Consider the following 15,903-nt stretch of genomic DNA (forward strand, 5'->3'; position numbering starts at 1 on the left):
TGTGTGTCCCACCCGATGTCACCACTGTGGCACTTGAAACAACTCGGTCATTATGCCAGAAGTGCAAGTAGGTGATTACACACACACACACACACACACACACACACACCCACACACACACACACACACACACACACACACACACACACACACACACACATCTGGGTGGCGCGACGTGACTCTGCTAGCTGCTAGCTTTCCATTGGGAGAAAGCGACCTGAACTTTCAAGTAATATAGACAATGAAGTAGTAGAAATGAACATGCAAATGAAATCAATAAAATAAATACATAGATAATGTAGATGAAAGTCGCTCGTTCATTTCAATGCTTGTTTTTCTCTCAGGTGCCAGGAGAATGGTTAAGAATAACTCTTACTTACTCTATTACACGCGTCGTATGCATTTAGACCGCTTTTTTGTTTTACTTCCCTTTGTTTATTAGAAATGAAATACCTGTTCTGGGAAACGCTAGCATGAGGTGTGGAGATGAAGGATGTTCCAGAGGTTCCAGAATGGCTTGCAGATACTTGGCGATCATTGTACGTATGCATAGAGTGAGGGCGGCCGTCTACATCGCGTAGGTACTCGTAGGCGCCGGCTGAATTGTCTTCAGCGAAGCATGACCCCGAACAAGAGCCTGCTGTTGACGAACTGCCACAGTGCACAGGGGGCAGAGGCCGTGACTGCATGGCTGCATCTATAACACCAATACAACCATTTTCATATATTTTCTGCACATCATATTTCTTGTGAGTATGCTAGCGGTTCAGCCAGTATAAAAAAATATATATGTTAACCCGACGCCACCAAAACATAATTATTGACAGGCAAATAGTTTCCCCTGTCAACAAAGTCACAGCCAGGGAAAAGAAGAACGAAAGAAATCGTAAGACACTAAGAAAAGCATTCCAATTATATTATGTCTTCAACAAACCGCATGGTGAATGTGGTTGGGCCATATTGTCAAGCCTCAAGGGGCTTCTTTAATTGAGCCCGAAGTTGACTTTGCGAAAAAAATTTTACCAAAAATTCAAAAGAATGTGTATGAGTGCGCCTTCAGTCGCCTTGTGGTGAGATATGTTCGCGTTATAAATTCTCGTATTATTTATCAAAATTCAGTTCCAAAGCTTTATGCAGCGAGCTTTGTGAAGTGGACTTCGCCAACAGAACTTTGCCCATTTAATATCAGGCTAATCATCTTACCACGACTCTGTTGGCTCTGAGTCTTGACTCGCCTTTTGCAGCGAATCACCACAACTGTGAGAACAATGATTCCGATCAAAAGGGCGAGGATGGCAACACCCATTCCAATCAAAGGAACTTGATTCGTTGTGCTGTCATTGTCCGTACTTCTAAAAGCCCTGGATAAACAAATAAGTATACAGCTTTAACTAAATCAGCAAACAAAGATTATACACATTTTTAAAAGATAAAAGCTGTCAATGAATATACAAGAATAGGTGTTTAGCTTAATAAGTTTCCGATATCGTCTCTATTGTCATTTGATGTCAATGTCCCAGTTTGGATCCCGGAATCTTGCTCGTTTCCGGCTTCTTATAAACCGAACAGTACGATATACAGCATCTTCAGAAGAGCCCTCAATATGAAACTGTGGTTGCTAAATATTGAACAGTATGTTATTTTGCATCTACAGAAGATTCACCAAAAATGAAACTGTGTTTTTTGCGTTGTGAAGAACGAAAAAAACAAATCAGGTACTTTGAATCACTCAGACAGAATTAATCCAACAACAGCGAGGAAATGTACGTATAACATAGGTGCCAATTTTTTATTTTTTTTTATGTTATCCCTTACTGTATTACTTTATCACAGTCGTTATTCTGCCATTGCTGAGAAATTTGGGTCGCTTCCCCCTGTAGAAAACTAGTAAAAACAGGAGTAGTGCTACCGAGGTGAGTGCGTATCTAGGTGGAATCAGCTAGCTGCACATTTGGCTAAATGCCCTGGGTCTTTTACTTGCCACAGTGGTGACACGTGCATGGGTATGACATGGATACCGTCTCTGACATCACATTTTATTTATTTAAGTTGACTCGTGTATTTCCCTGCCTGGATTCGAACCAGTGAGCGGAAGATCACAAGTCCAGTGTGTATGTGTGTGTGTGTGTGTGTGTGTGTGTGTGTGTGTGTGTGTGTGTGTGTGTGTGTGTGTGTTAGTGTGCGTGTGTGCATTTGTGTGTGTGTGTGTGTGTGTGTGTGTATGTTAGTGTGCGTGTGCATTTGTTTGTGTGTGTGTGTGTGTGTGTGTGTGTGTGTGTGTGTGTGTGTGTGTTTAGCGTTTGTGTGTGCGTGTGCTCTTACATACACAATTTGGTATGCATGCATGCCCATATCTACATGCGTTGCAAACTGAACGAACAACCTTACCGCCCAAACAGGCCCAAGGACTTACCCTGTTGCGCTGGAATTAAAGCAGGTGTTACAGACATTAGGATTAGGGCACTGGGTTTTCGGTAGGTTCTTGTACACCCATAGGTTGCTCTTGTCGTGAAGAATCAGCGTGTTATGATCATATCTTCCCACCTGTAACAGCAAAAACAACTGCAACTTAGTTCTTCTCTCTCTTTCCGTTATCACAATTATTTTATTCGCAGAAGAATATGGGTTCAGAATCTTTAATTGCCCATAGTTGGGAATTTGTAGGTATAACATGTGTGGCAAGTAGCATGTACGCAAGAGCACTTTGACACCCGTGTTGAGTATTGATGATAGTAAGCATCGATACCCAAACAAGGGGAATGACTGCTATACATTGCCCTTTGATATGCAACAAACTGATTGCCTCCCCTGGAGTACATTTGAATCAGATTTTCGCTTCTTCTTGTACGTTATGGTTTTGTTTTCTTTTCCTTTTATTAATTGAATTTCCCCCGACTTGTACGAAGATAAGAATCAGTAGACATTTACGGTGAGACTGGGGTCGTGCTTTTAAAATGTGTTGTTCTGGTTGCAGAGTACGTCGTTTTCAGAGATCTTGCAAAGAATAAAACATGTGTCGTCGCCAAAAGACAGCTTTTAAGAGAAAAGTCATGGATGTGTCATTAAAAGCAAAGAAATTTCGATGAGGAGTTAACATGTGTGTGTGTGTGTGTGTGTGTGTGTGTGTGTGTGTGTGTGTGTGTGTGTGTGTGTCTGTGTGTGTGCGTGTGTGCGTGCGTGCGTGCGTGCGTGCGTGCGTCTGCGTGCGTACGTGCGTGCGTGCGTGCGTGCGTGCGTGCGTGCGTGCGTGTGTGTGTGTGTGTGTGTGTGTGCGTGCGTGCGTGCGTGTGTGTATGTGTGTGTGATATTTGTGTGCGTTATTTTATGTGTGTGTGGGTGGGGGTGCGTGCGTGCGTGTGTGTGAGTGTGTGTGTAGGTCCGTGTGTGTCTGTGTGTGTTTTTGACCTCAGTGTAAGTCAACGCTCCAGAGACAGAACTGGAACTGTCGGGAGATATTTGGAACAGCTTGAAGCCGGTGTCGCCATCACCATTGCTATCGAAGACCTCGACTTCACGTCCGTTGTTAAAGAGGTCAAGGTGTACAGTCTTCAGGAACTGCACGAGCTGCTCAGATGTCAGTGTGTCGCACAGATAGATCTGGTCAGATTGTATGAAACAGACTGGTTTTAATGCCAGTAATGGTTACAAAGCAGGTGTGTTATTGTATGAACCAAACAGATATCACCTCAGAACAAGTCCACCTAGTTTAAACTTACAATGCTTCACGAATAATTATGTACATGACAATTAAGTTCAGCTTGGTCAATATGATTTATAAAAACAGGCAAGATGGGGTAGAGGGGGTCTCTTTGACACACACCCACACACTGGACCTGTGATCTTCTGGTCACTGGTTCGAATCCAGGCAGGGAAGGGTACGAGTCAACTTAATAATATGTCTCAGAGACGGTAAGAATGCAATCTAGAATTCAAGAGAGTTCTTTTAATTTCTATACATAAAATCAAGGCAGCTCATAGACAAATGCAATTCAATCAGACCATATGTTGTAGGGAAGATAACACGTTCAATAGTGTCAGGTCCATTCAGCCAAATCATAGACGCCACTCAAAGTAGCCAACCAAAAGTAACACAAAGCAAGCAATCAGTCAAAAAGAAAACCCAGATACCATACATACCTGCTTACAATGCTCGCTCAAAGCCGAATTCAGCCCTAAAGCAAAAGCATAAACAGCGTTGATGTAGAAGGGTAGCCACAGGTTTTGGACATAGCCATCGGTCAGTTCCGACGCCTCCGATGGACATTGTCCAGTCTTGTCACTCCGACGAAAACTGCCGTCAAAGTAGCATTTCTTTCTCTCCTCCCAGAAATACTTGAGCCACGGGTTGGGTGTGTTGAGGGGGTCCGCCTGCACATGAAACAGGGAGTGAATGTTGGGTGTTTTGGTGGGATTTTGTTTTCCGAGTTTAAGAAGTTCCAGGAAAATTGCAAAATCATGTGAATCAAGGACTGCCCATACTTGCAGTCCAGGTTTGGGGTGTTCATAGGATTGGTCTGAACATAAAACAGGGAGGGAATATTGTGTTTTGGGTTTATTTGTTAACCCCTAAAGAATGTGCACGGTAAGTTCAAACTCATCTGATGATCTGACCATCTGACCAAAATAACCCGCACGGTTGGCCTAGTGGTAAGGCGTCCGCCCCGTGATCGGGAGGTCGTGGGTTCGAACCCCGGCCGGGTCATACCTAAGACTTTAAAATTATGGGTCTGGCATTATGGGGTTAGGTCCGGTGTCAGAATAATGTGACTGGGTGAGAAGACATGAAGCCTGTGCTGCGACTTCTGTGTTGTGTGTGGCGCACGTTATATGTCAAAGCAGCACTGCCCTGATATGGCCCTTCGTGGTCGACTGGGCGTTAAGCAAACAAACAAACAAACAAAATCTGATCAAAATGATCCGATCGAGTATGTCCTTTACAGCTGGTCCGAAGACGTACTCAGTTTTATCAATTTTCTAATAACCCTCTAATAACCCTCCAATAACCCTCCAATAACCCTATAATAACCCTCCAATAACCCTCTAATAACCCTCCAATAACCCTCTAATAACCCTCTAGTAACCCTCCAATAACCCTCTAATAACCCTCTAATAACCCTCCAATAACCCTCTAATAACCCTCTAATAACCCTCCAATAACCCTCTAATAACCCTCCAATAACCCTCTAATAACCCTCCAATAAACCTCCAATAACCCTCTAATAACCCTCCAATAACCCTCTAATAACCCTCCAATAACCCTCTAATAACCCTCCAATAACCCTCTAATAACCCTCCAATAACCCTCTAATAACCCTCCAGTAACCCTCTAGTAACCCTCCAGTAACCCTCTAATAACCCTCCAGTAACCCTCTAATAACCCTCCAATAACCCTCCAATAACCCTCTAATAACCCTCCAAAAGGAGAAATTACTATCAGCCAGATGTTTGAAACATCGTACTCACAGTTTGACGCACGTCCACAGGACAGTAAGCGAAAACACTGCTCTATACTATCCACTGCGAAGACTACCTTACATATTTCACGAACAAAAAAACAAAAACAAACAAAAATAACATTAACTATTAACTAACCTTTTTCAAGTACTCCGAGAACAGCTGATCATGCGGCAGTTCCACAGACATGGAGAGAGAGCCCAGCAGCTTCCCGCTGTGTTGAACCGTCAGTAGGTACTGGTTCCTCGCCCAGGCGTCCGTCCCGAGGAAGAGGAACTTATCCGAGGCGGTCATCTCTGGCAGGATGTCCTTCATCACTTTTTCCGTGTGCTGCTCTTGTAGAGCAACGATCACCAGAGGGGCCCACAGGTTCTTTCGCAAGTCATCCAGGACCTACGATGATATGGTTAGATTGGAAGAAGAAAGGGTAAGCATACAGATAGGGTATGGTATAGTCCTGTGATGTACCCTCATAGAAATTCGGGCTGCTTTCACACTGGGGAAAGCGAGATGTCATACTGTAGGACGCTAGCCATTTTTGGTCTTCTTTTTCTTGCATGCGCGTGTTCGTGTTTCTAAGCCCTGAGACACCGGGTTTCGGAGCTGAGTTGAGTTGATCTCAGTTGTGTTTCATAGACGGTATGCCGAGAAGGAATAGCAAACGAGCCCTTGTGTTTTCTCCTCCATCTGCTGTGAAGGGTAAGAAAGTGCGTGAGGCATCGTCTTCTGTGGAAATAGAGGCATTAATCCATGCAGAAAGGGGTATGGAGACTGAAAAGGCAAACAGTACTGATATCGATGTGTCGGAGATTCACGAGACCATATTGACACGAGTGAACGAGGCTCTGAAGAGTACAACGTCGGGATCGCCGAGTGAGGAATATACGTCTTTCGTCAAACACATCATACCTGCTATTGTCACCAGTGTTGCCTTGGCGGTAGGGCAGGTTGTGAAGGGGCATTTGGACAAGTTTGCTACCGAAGATACCGAGAGAAGGAGAAATGTGGAGAGCAGAGACAGTGAGAGAGTTCGGTGTAAACTACTACAGCTGAAATATGAGAATGACAGACTCGAACAGTATACACGCAGGGAGAACGTGAGGTTTGTCGGTGTGGAGGAAGGTTCAGGGGAACAACCAGAGGACCTGGAAAGGAAGATCATTACTGTGTGTAAGGATGCAGGTGTAGAAGTGACCCCCGAGGACTTTGCTGCTGTGCATAGAGTGGGAAAGCGGGGAGAGAAGAGGCAGGTGATAGCCCGATTTGTTTCCAGGAAAAAGAGGAATGAACTGATGAGAAAAAAGAAGAACCTCAAAGACAAGGCGGAGTATGCGAAAACATACGTGAATGAGGACCTAACCCCCCTGCGCTCCAAACTACTAAACCTCATCAAGAAGGCCGGGCGACACAGTGTGTGGACGGTGGAGGGGCGCCTGCTATGTGTTAGCAAAAGACCCCCCGGCGTACGAAACAACGACGAGAGGCCGACCGTCATCGAATCACCCGACGATCTCTTCAGGATTGGATTCGACAGTGTTGATATGGCTGAATTGGGTCTCGGGGATTTTCTTCCTGAAGAATCCTAGGATCGCCCGGGGCTGTCGCTGAAAGGTAGACGTGATGTACCAGACGAGTTGCTGTGTGCTACACATGGCCGATTGTCAGCAGCTACACATGACAACAATGGCCCTGATTGGTCAGCGCCCTCAGGTGAACCAAGCGCGGATTGGATAATAGCGTGCGGGGCGAATGTGTCGTATGGAGATGGCGAAGGGAAACAGAAAAACACGACGCGTGCTAGAACTATCGAAAAACAGACTCGTGGTGATGTCGGTAACAATGAACGGAGTTACAAGGAACGTTCCGTATCTCTGTCATTGCCTTTAGAGAGGAGAAGTGTTGAAGTGAGTGCAGGCATTACGAGCTGTGTGCGTGCAGCGAGACATGTGGATACAGTTCTTGACCTTGACAGGAAACGTGTTGATGGTGTGTGTGGCAGTGGCAACGTAACTGAAGTTGGTATTACGAATGGAGCGACTGAGAGAGAGAGAGAAAACGCCCTGTCTGAGCGGGAGAATGAGATTGAGATTGAGAATGGCAGTGACAACGTAACTGAAGTTGGTATTACGAATGGAGCGACTGAGAGAGAGAGAGAAAACGCCCTGTCTGAGCGGGAGAATGAGATTGAGATTGAGAATGGGAATGGGAATGTGAGTGAGAATGAGAATGAGAAGGAGGATGGGAGCGAATCTGAGAGTAACAACTCAGAAAGGGTGAGTGAGCCAGTGTGTCAAAAAGAACGTATGCGTTTCGTATCGTTAAATGTTGGTGGATTGTTGTCAAAATTGAAATATCCAGAATTCAACGAGCTGTTCTTGTGTAACGATATTATATGCCTGTCCGAAACCAAGCTAGATGATTTTGATTCCTGTGAAGTTGAAGGTTTTACTTGTTTTAAGAAAAACAGATTGATATGTAAACGAAAGTCGGGTGGGGTTGCAGTTTATATCAGGGACGAGCTCTGTAAACACATTAAAATTGTAGAAGACATTAAATTAAAAACAAGAATTGAAGAAAGTGCCAACAGTAAATACAGGTTTGTGAACTTCCCAGTATTTCAAGATGGTATTTTTATTGAGCTGTCTGAACATGTAGGTCAGCAGATGATTGAAAGGTTATTGTTGTGTGTGGTATATATGCCACCAGAAGGCTCACCCTATGTCAGACCCAGTGCTTACCAAGAGTTAGAAGAAACACTATCATATTTGAATGCAGAAAACGTTGTCATGATTGGAGATTTTAATGCTAGAAGTGGATATGCAAGAGACTATTTGGAAGACTGTGCTATTATGAATGAATTAACTGATGAAGTATCAACAGTGCAGATGATGGACATGTTTGGAATTATAAAAGAGAGGTGCTCAATGGACCATGTTATGAACAATTTTGGCCGCAGTTTTATTGACTTTTGTATTAGTCAACGATTATTAGTAGTGAACGGCAGAATGGGAGAGGACGCAAGATTGGGTCGAGTAACTTGTAATAATGTGAGTTTGGTAGATTATGTACTAGCTACGCCAAATGTTTTTCCGTCATTTTCAAAATTTCAAGTATGTGACTATAATGAATGTTTATCTGATGTCCATTGTCCTATATTTTTTGCCCTGTCAGATATCCTAATGGACAATGAACACGTTGAGAATGAAACTGAAAGCAATTATAACACTAGCAGTGTGTTGAAACCAATATGGAAAGTAGGAGCAAATCAGAATTTTGTAGATGAAATTGATGATAATAAAGTATTATTAGTGGAAGGGATATTAGTTTCCCTAATTGGTAGCGTAGAGGATGTAACTCAGGACCAGATCGATAATGTAATGAAACAAATAGAAGGAATTCTATCCGAAGCTGCCAATAAATTGAACATGCTTAGAAAGAATAAGCAGAAGAAAAAAATAAATACATGTAGCAGTAACGATGCACATAGCGGAGTTAAGAAAATTTGGTTTGATAACGAATGTAAACAGACAAGAAGGAAATATAGAAAAATAAAGAGAAAATTTAAAGCCCAACCAAATAACAGAGAGATCATACAAGATAAGGCCCAAGCATTCAAGGATTATAAGGGAACACTGAGTAAAAGTTATAATAGTTATTTAAAGCAACTACATAAGAAAATTCGAACAATGAAGTCTTCTGACCCCAGCAGTTATTGGAAATTGATAAGTGGATGTGACCAGCAGAAGAAACAAGCGATGCATGATATATCCCGTGAAGTATTTGTAAAACATTTTGAAAAACTTAGTAATGTATCTGAGCACGACTTGATTGATGTGCAAGATGATGTGCTTGATGACACAGACCTTATGAATGAACAATTGAATGTTGATATTACAAAGGAGGAGGTGATGATATGTGTAAACAATTTAAAGAATAACAAAGCTTGCGGATACGATGGTATTATAAACGAGTTTTTGAAATATTCCTCACCAAAACTATTAACTATTGTAACACGTGTATTTAACTTGATATTGCATACTGGGAAAATGCCTAAAGCTTGGACAGTGGGGTATATAAGCCCAATCTTTAAAGGTAAAGGCTCAACAGCCGACCCTGATAATTATAGAGGAATCAGTGTACTAAGTTGTTTTGGAAAACTTTTTACAAGTGTGATAAATAAAAGATTGCATGCATTTCTGGATGACAATTCTGTGATCGGCAACGAACAAGCTGGTTTCCGAAAAGGCCACTCTACTGTAGACCACATTTTTGCACTACATTGTCTTATTGATATATTTTTACAACAAAAGAAAAAGTTATATTGTGCTTTCATTGATCTGCGTAAAGCTTTTGATTCTGTGCAACGCAATCTCCTGTGGCAGAAGCTGATGCAACGGAATATTAATGGTAAGGTATTGAATGTAATTAAGGACATGTATGATAAGGCAAAATTGTGCGTGAAGGTGAACAGTGTATTCTCCGAGACGTTCACCTCAAACATCGGGCTTCTTCAGGGCGAAAATTTATCACCGATTCTTTTCTCACTATTTTTAAACGACCTGAAGCAGTTTTTGGTTGAATATGATGTCAGCCTAGAGTTGCCCCTGAAAAGAGCCCAAGAAATAGATGTTGAACGCATTAATGACTATATGTATTTGTTCCTGTTAATATATGCTGATGATACTGCTATACTCGCCGAAACACCTGGAGAAATGCAAAAAGCCCTGGATGGACTAGATCGTTATTGTAAGAACTGGGGACTAAGCATAAATATTGAAAAGACAAAAATAGTTGTTTTTTCGCGGGGGAAAATACGGAATATCCCAAATTTTGTCTTGAATGGAGTACCTGTCCAAGTAGTTTGGGACTATGTGTACTTAGGTGTACTATTTAATTATAATAACAAATTTCATAATGCCATGAAACGTCAATGTTTGATTGGTAACCGTGCAATGTTCTCGTTAATTCGAAAATGTAGAAAACTAAATTTACCAATTGATGTGCAATTGGATCTTTTTGAGAAGTGTGTACATCCAATTTTGTTGTATGGTTGTGAGGTGTGGGGATATGACTCATTAGACATATTGTCAAGGTTTCAATTGCGATTTTTAAAAATGCTTCTTGATGTATATAAAACTACACCCACTTGTATGGTTTACGGAGAGCTTGGTCGTTATCCAATTAGAATTGAGGTACAATGTCAGTTACTGGTTTATTGGTATAAACTGATGAAAGAAATGAACGATGGTGCGAATAAGATGTCTTGTTTAATGTTAAAACTACATTTGAAGTTGTACCATGTACAAAACGTTAAATTGCCCTGGCTGTCGCATGTCAGTACTATGTTAAATAAGTTGGGTCTATCATATTTATGGACAACTCAGAGTCTTGCCGTCTCAGGTTTTAAAAACGTTGTAAAACAAAGGCTAAGAGATCAATTCCTGCAGGAATGGAACACTGACGTGAATGCCAACAGCTTGTGTTTTAATTACAGAATATATAAAAAGGATTTTTGTCTGGAAAGGTATTTGCTTTGGTTGCCTAGGAAACTCCAAGTTAAACTAGCAAAATTTAGAACAAGCAATCATAAGTTGCCAATACATCAGCACAGATTTTTTAATGTTCCTAGAAATGAAAGATTGTGTGACATGTGCGATAAAAATGAATTAGGTGATGAGTTTCACTATTTGTTCAGTTGTACCGACGAAAGTATAGTGTCTGAAAGAAGAACATTAATTAGTCCTTATTACCGATCTCACCCAAATTGTTTAAAATATGAACAGCTAATGAATTGTAAATCTAAGATAAAACTAATGAAGCTAGCAAGATTTGTAGCCCATGTTATGATTTTAGTATGTTAGCGTTATATCTAGTTTCTTTATTGGTATGTATATATGTAATACATGCTTTTGTTTTGTGTTTTTACAAAAGATGCATGGCATAATGGTATTGCCAATTTACTTCAGCTGTATATTATCGTTGTCCGCTTAATGTATACATATTATCTGCCTGATTTCTTACCTGATTTTGTTAAACCTATTTTTCTTTTTGTTTGCATGTATGGAAGTGTATATTGCCAATTTAATTTGGTCGTATAGTAATGTTGTATTTGTCCGCTCAATTTATATACATATATTAACTGTCTGATTTGTTACCTTTTTTTTGTTAAAGTTATATCTTTGTTTCAAAGCCCTCTGGGCCCAAAACAATAAAATACTTGACTTGAAATACTTGACTTGACTTGAGACTTTTGCTGTGAACTTGAGATCTTTAACCTGTGCATGCGTGCACAATGGGTGCTCGGACACCGAGGAGAGTCTGCACAAACTTGACTCTGGGAAATAAATCTCTTGTCGAACGTGGCCCGATGGCCACAAACTCGTTTCGTTTTCAGCGCCGACACCGACTGCGATATCTCCCCATGATATGGTCAGATTGGAAAAAAGACAAAGAAAAAACATAATAAGCTTAGATACGCTGTTTTTTTCTTCGTGTCATCTTTGAAAGAGCAAACAAAACATCATAAGAGAAGTGTTCACTCTTTCATTATTATTTGCCTGTTTTCTATCTTAATCGGCGACCAAAGATGAACATGAGGATGTTCTAGTGAATAAATATGTTTGTCATCATTTTCACGAGTTTTCATTCACAAGCACCTGGGAAATAAATCTCATGTTCCCCGGGGAATAAATCCCCGGTTACCATAGTTGCAGGAAGCCCTATTACATGGATAATCAAAAGCAAACCCAATAGAAACGCTCGAGGATTCTTCGGCTCTTTTCATTGGCGTTTCCCCAGACCTAAACAGACGACACGACACTGCTTTGCAAAGTTCCAAAAACCAACTGGCAAACTGGTAAAAGTAAACAAAAAAACAAAACTACTTCAATAAATTCATCACAAACAAATGAAACCTACCGATATGTTATGTCTTCTTACAAAGTCATGAAGTGCGTGTATCTTTGTGTGAGAAACACGAACGTCAAATTCCAGTCAAACCAATTGACCCCTGACACACACATTTTGACCCGTGCACAAGATGTATCGATAAACGAAGCACAAATAAGAAATAATGATAAAAGCAAAGAAAATAGCAACAATATATGCAAACATCTCACAAAGCCGAGCAAGCAGATTGACAGGTCTAATGAAAAACAAAGAGGTAGGCTACTGAGTCGGAAACAAGATCGCGATTCTTTTATTTCCTTCGCTGCACGACGCAAATCTTCTGTGACCTTTGACCCAACGTAGCTTCCACATTCGATTACTAAGCTTAATACTCACAACTGAAAGCCGAGGGAGTGGAATACCGAGATGAACAAACAGAACTGTGCATCCTCAAACCTGACATATTCATCCCAACATTTTATGAACTCAAAAATACAGAAAGTTGCTTTCACACGCCAGCTTTGATTGCCAGTGGTTATCCGCACGGAACTCGTGTGGTTATCAGCACGGAACCCGTGTTTCAAAGCATGGCTCCCTGTGTTGATTGTTATCTTATTTTCTCACTACCAAAATGATGACAAAAACGATGTTTGGTGGTTTGTTGTCAGACCAGCTTTTTTTGTCGGTCCTCGGGGGGCATATCGACTTTTGTTTCATATTTATTGACCGCGGCCTTCGGCCTTGGTCAATAAATATGAAACAAAAGACGATATGCTCCCCCTCGGACGACAAAAAAGCTGGTCTGTCAACAACCCATCAAACATCTTATATTGTCTTTAATCAAACGTTCCAGAGGCTAACATGTCGTGTTCTTCTATTCTTATTTAGAATGTACACGCTCTGTTTTTATAGTTCTGTGAAAGAAAATTAAGTGTTTCGTGCTAGTTTACATTAACTTCACTGTAACAAACTTACTGAATAGAAGCTCTGTCCCTCAGAGTCGGAGGCGATGTTGTTGACCACACACACGTTGAAAGCTTTGGACGTGCTGAGAGTATTGATTCTCTCCTTCAAGGCTGCGCTGTAGTTGTCGTCTGCATCGTACAACACCTGCAACACGTATGCTTGACTCTGCACTGCAAAGTCTGTTGGTCTTCCATCATAAGTTATTTAGAACTTAAAGATACTTTCCTACTCGTGAATGTAACCATGTACACCACCTCAGATCTGCCTAGGCTTTATCGTTCCACTTTTACACATACCAACATTAAAAGGCTGCTTAATGCCAAAATGTAACTAACCTTTCCAATGAACACGTTCTGGGGCTCAAGGTTATGTGCGGTATGCCCACATGGACCCACAGACCATATTTTACGATTTTCTTACGTAATCACACACAATGTCTTGACTTCCATGTAGGCTTCTGACGTAATTAATTCACGCGCGGGACATAATGTGGCAGTCCAACATTAATTTTGACTCCTTGCATGAAAGTCAATGAAACTTGGTATGTTTTCAAACGGATAGCTGACTGAGGCATGACTGAAAGCCCTGGGGGCTCCGTGCACCTGGACTTGACAGGTCCAGTAACTTTAAGCCAAGACGATGCCTACCTGAACGTATTGGTGTCCGAGTTCTCGCAGGAGAGTGAAGAGAGCGTTGACCTGGGTGTTGTGACCGGGGGTCAGTCTCAGATACAGCGGGTATTTGTGGCGGTCACTCAGCTCTGGACTGGTGTTGGCTGGACTCAGCAAAACGAAGCGAGTGTCCAGGCTTTGTAACACCTGAAACAATTTTGAGTTCACAGTCATTCCCGTCGTGTAAACATAAAAATTCAGTTCATTTTCAGAGATTCGGCAAGGTTTAACGCGGGATACGACTTTGACACCTATAACAAAATCAACATCCAGATAGCTTTATGTGCAGAGTTGACATTTTTGGGTGAATTAATGTTAAAGTACTAGGTCGATCTATTTTACACCCGATTAACCTCACAAAAGCAAGCAGGAAATGGTACAGAAAATGTAACCTGTATCATCGTAGAGAGAATAAAACTTACACACACTTACCTCATACATAGCAATGCTGACAGTGCTGAAGAAAGCCCCAACATAACCAGCGATATGAGGTAAGATCTCAGAACTATTCCGTCCATTCGGCAGAACCAAGGTGCCCTTGTGCAGCTCTATCAGCTTATCTTTGATTACAAGTTCTCTGGGGAAAAAAACCAAGATGCTCCTGAAGACAAAACATGATTGTCCACTAGGCTAAGAACAAAATGAACAGATCATACAACAACAAAAAAGATGTCATTTTTATTTTTCATAACTTTCTGAAAATAAGCAAATTCATTTCTGGTATGATGGCTTAAGAAGGTGCTGTTTTATCCATGAATTATGGAGCTGATTGTATTCAATTGTATTTTGCTGTGGTGCCTTAAGTGAGTCTCCCACAAAAGAACACCTCCCAAGAAATGACACCTTTTGGCGTAAGTCCCTTTGTCTTTTTAATACATATCTGCTATGAAAAAATATTTCTTGGCTGGTCCCAAATGTGTTATCTTTTCGCAGGCACTACTCCACTTGACCTACCTGTAACAGGAATTGAGGATGATAACGCCAAGTGTCTTGTTCCCTAGGATGCCGGTAAAAGGTGCTCTCTTTTTGTTGATCTCCTCAACAGCAAAGAGAACACTCTGCACGAAGTCTGCTCCGGCATTCTGACGTATCTTTCCGCACTGAAGAGGTTTCTGGGCTTCCCTGTCGTGAGCTGGGGCTACTGCCACGATGTAGATATCACCTGGAAAGGAATACTTCAGTCATTGTGTGCTTTGGGGTTCTGTAGCCAAACACCTCCGGGACAACCTGTGTCTGGCCTGTCTGAAAACACCTCCGGGACAACCTGTGTCTGGCCTGTATGAAAACACCTCCGGGACAACCTGTGTCTGGCCTGTCTGAAAACACCTCCGGGACAACCTGTGTCTGGCCTGTCTGAAAACACCTCCGGGACAACCTGTGTCTGGCCTGTCTGAAAACACCTCCGGGACAACCTGTGTCTGGCGTGTCTGAAAACACCTCCGGGACAACCTGTGTCTGGCGTGTCTGAAAACACCTCCGGGACAACCTGTGTCTGGCGTGTCTGAAAACACCTCCGGGACAACCTGTGTCTGGCCTGTCTGAAAACACCTCCGGGACAACCTGTGTCTGGCGTGTCTGAAAACACCTCCGGGACAACCTGTGTCTGGCCTGTCTGAAAACACCTCCGGGACAACCTGTGTCTGGCCTGTCTGAAAACACCTCCGCGTGAGGGGCTTTGCTGTCAGCGCAGTGAAGATAAAGAGGGAACATTTTCTCTGCCCGTGCTGCAGCAAGCACGATGTCTCTAAACTGCAAAAGCTTCTTAGCCTGACAGTTAAATACTTTGGTTATAAACTGTGGAAAGTATTTTTCGGAAATGCAAAGCTTTAGTGACGTTTGGCGTCGGTGTAGTCGTCGAAATAACAAAACTTATTTCAAATCTTCGAAAAGTGTGCCGTCGTGTTGGCAAAATTACCGAACCAAG

At 42.0% G+C, this 15,903-nt stretch overlaps 1 protein-coding gene across 1 annotated transcript in view; it reads right to left on the bottom strand.

Moving 5' to 3' along the window:
• LOC138969187 (uncharacterized) overlaps positions 1–15,903 on the bottom strand; it is a 36,554-nt gene that overhangs the window by 1,192 nt on the left and 19,459 nt on the right. The window contains exons 10-19 of the mRNA XM_070341920.1: positions 14,934–15,141; positions 14,412–14,556; positions 13,956–14,126; positions 13,318–13,452; positions 5,593–5,847; positions 4,138–4,368; positions 3,406–3,597; positions 2,414–2,544; positions 1,204–1,361; positions 454–697 (exon numbers count right to left, since the gene is read on the bottom strand). Of these exons, the coding sequence (XP_070198021.1) occupies positions 454–697; positions 1,204–1,361; positions 2,414–2,544; positions 3,406–3,597; positions 4,138–4,368; positions 5,593–5,847; positions 13,318–13,452; positions 13,956–14,126; positions 14,412–14,556; positions 14,934–15,141 (1,870 nt within the window). The remainder of the gene's footprint in view (positions 1–453; positions 698–1,203; positions 1,362–2,413; positions 2,545–3,405; positions 3,598–4,137; positions 4,369–5,592; positions 5,848–13,317; positions 13,453–13,955; positions 14,127–14,411; positions 14,557–14,933; positions 15,142–15,903) is intronic.

The sequence above is a fragment of the Littorina saxatilis genome, linkage group LG6 (genome assembly GCF_037325665.1).
Source record: "Littorina saxatilis isolate snail1 linkage group LG6, US_GU_Lsax_2.0, whole genome shotgun sequence".
Classification (NCBI taxonomy): domain Eukaryota; kingdom Metazoa; phylum Mollusca; class Gastropoda; order Littorinimorpha; family Littorinidae; genus Littorina; species Littorina saxatilis.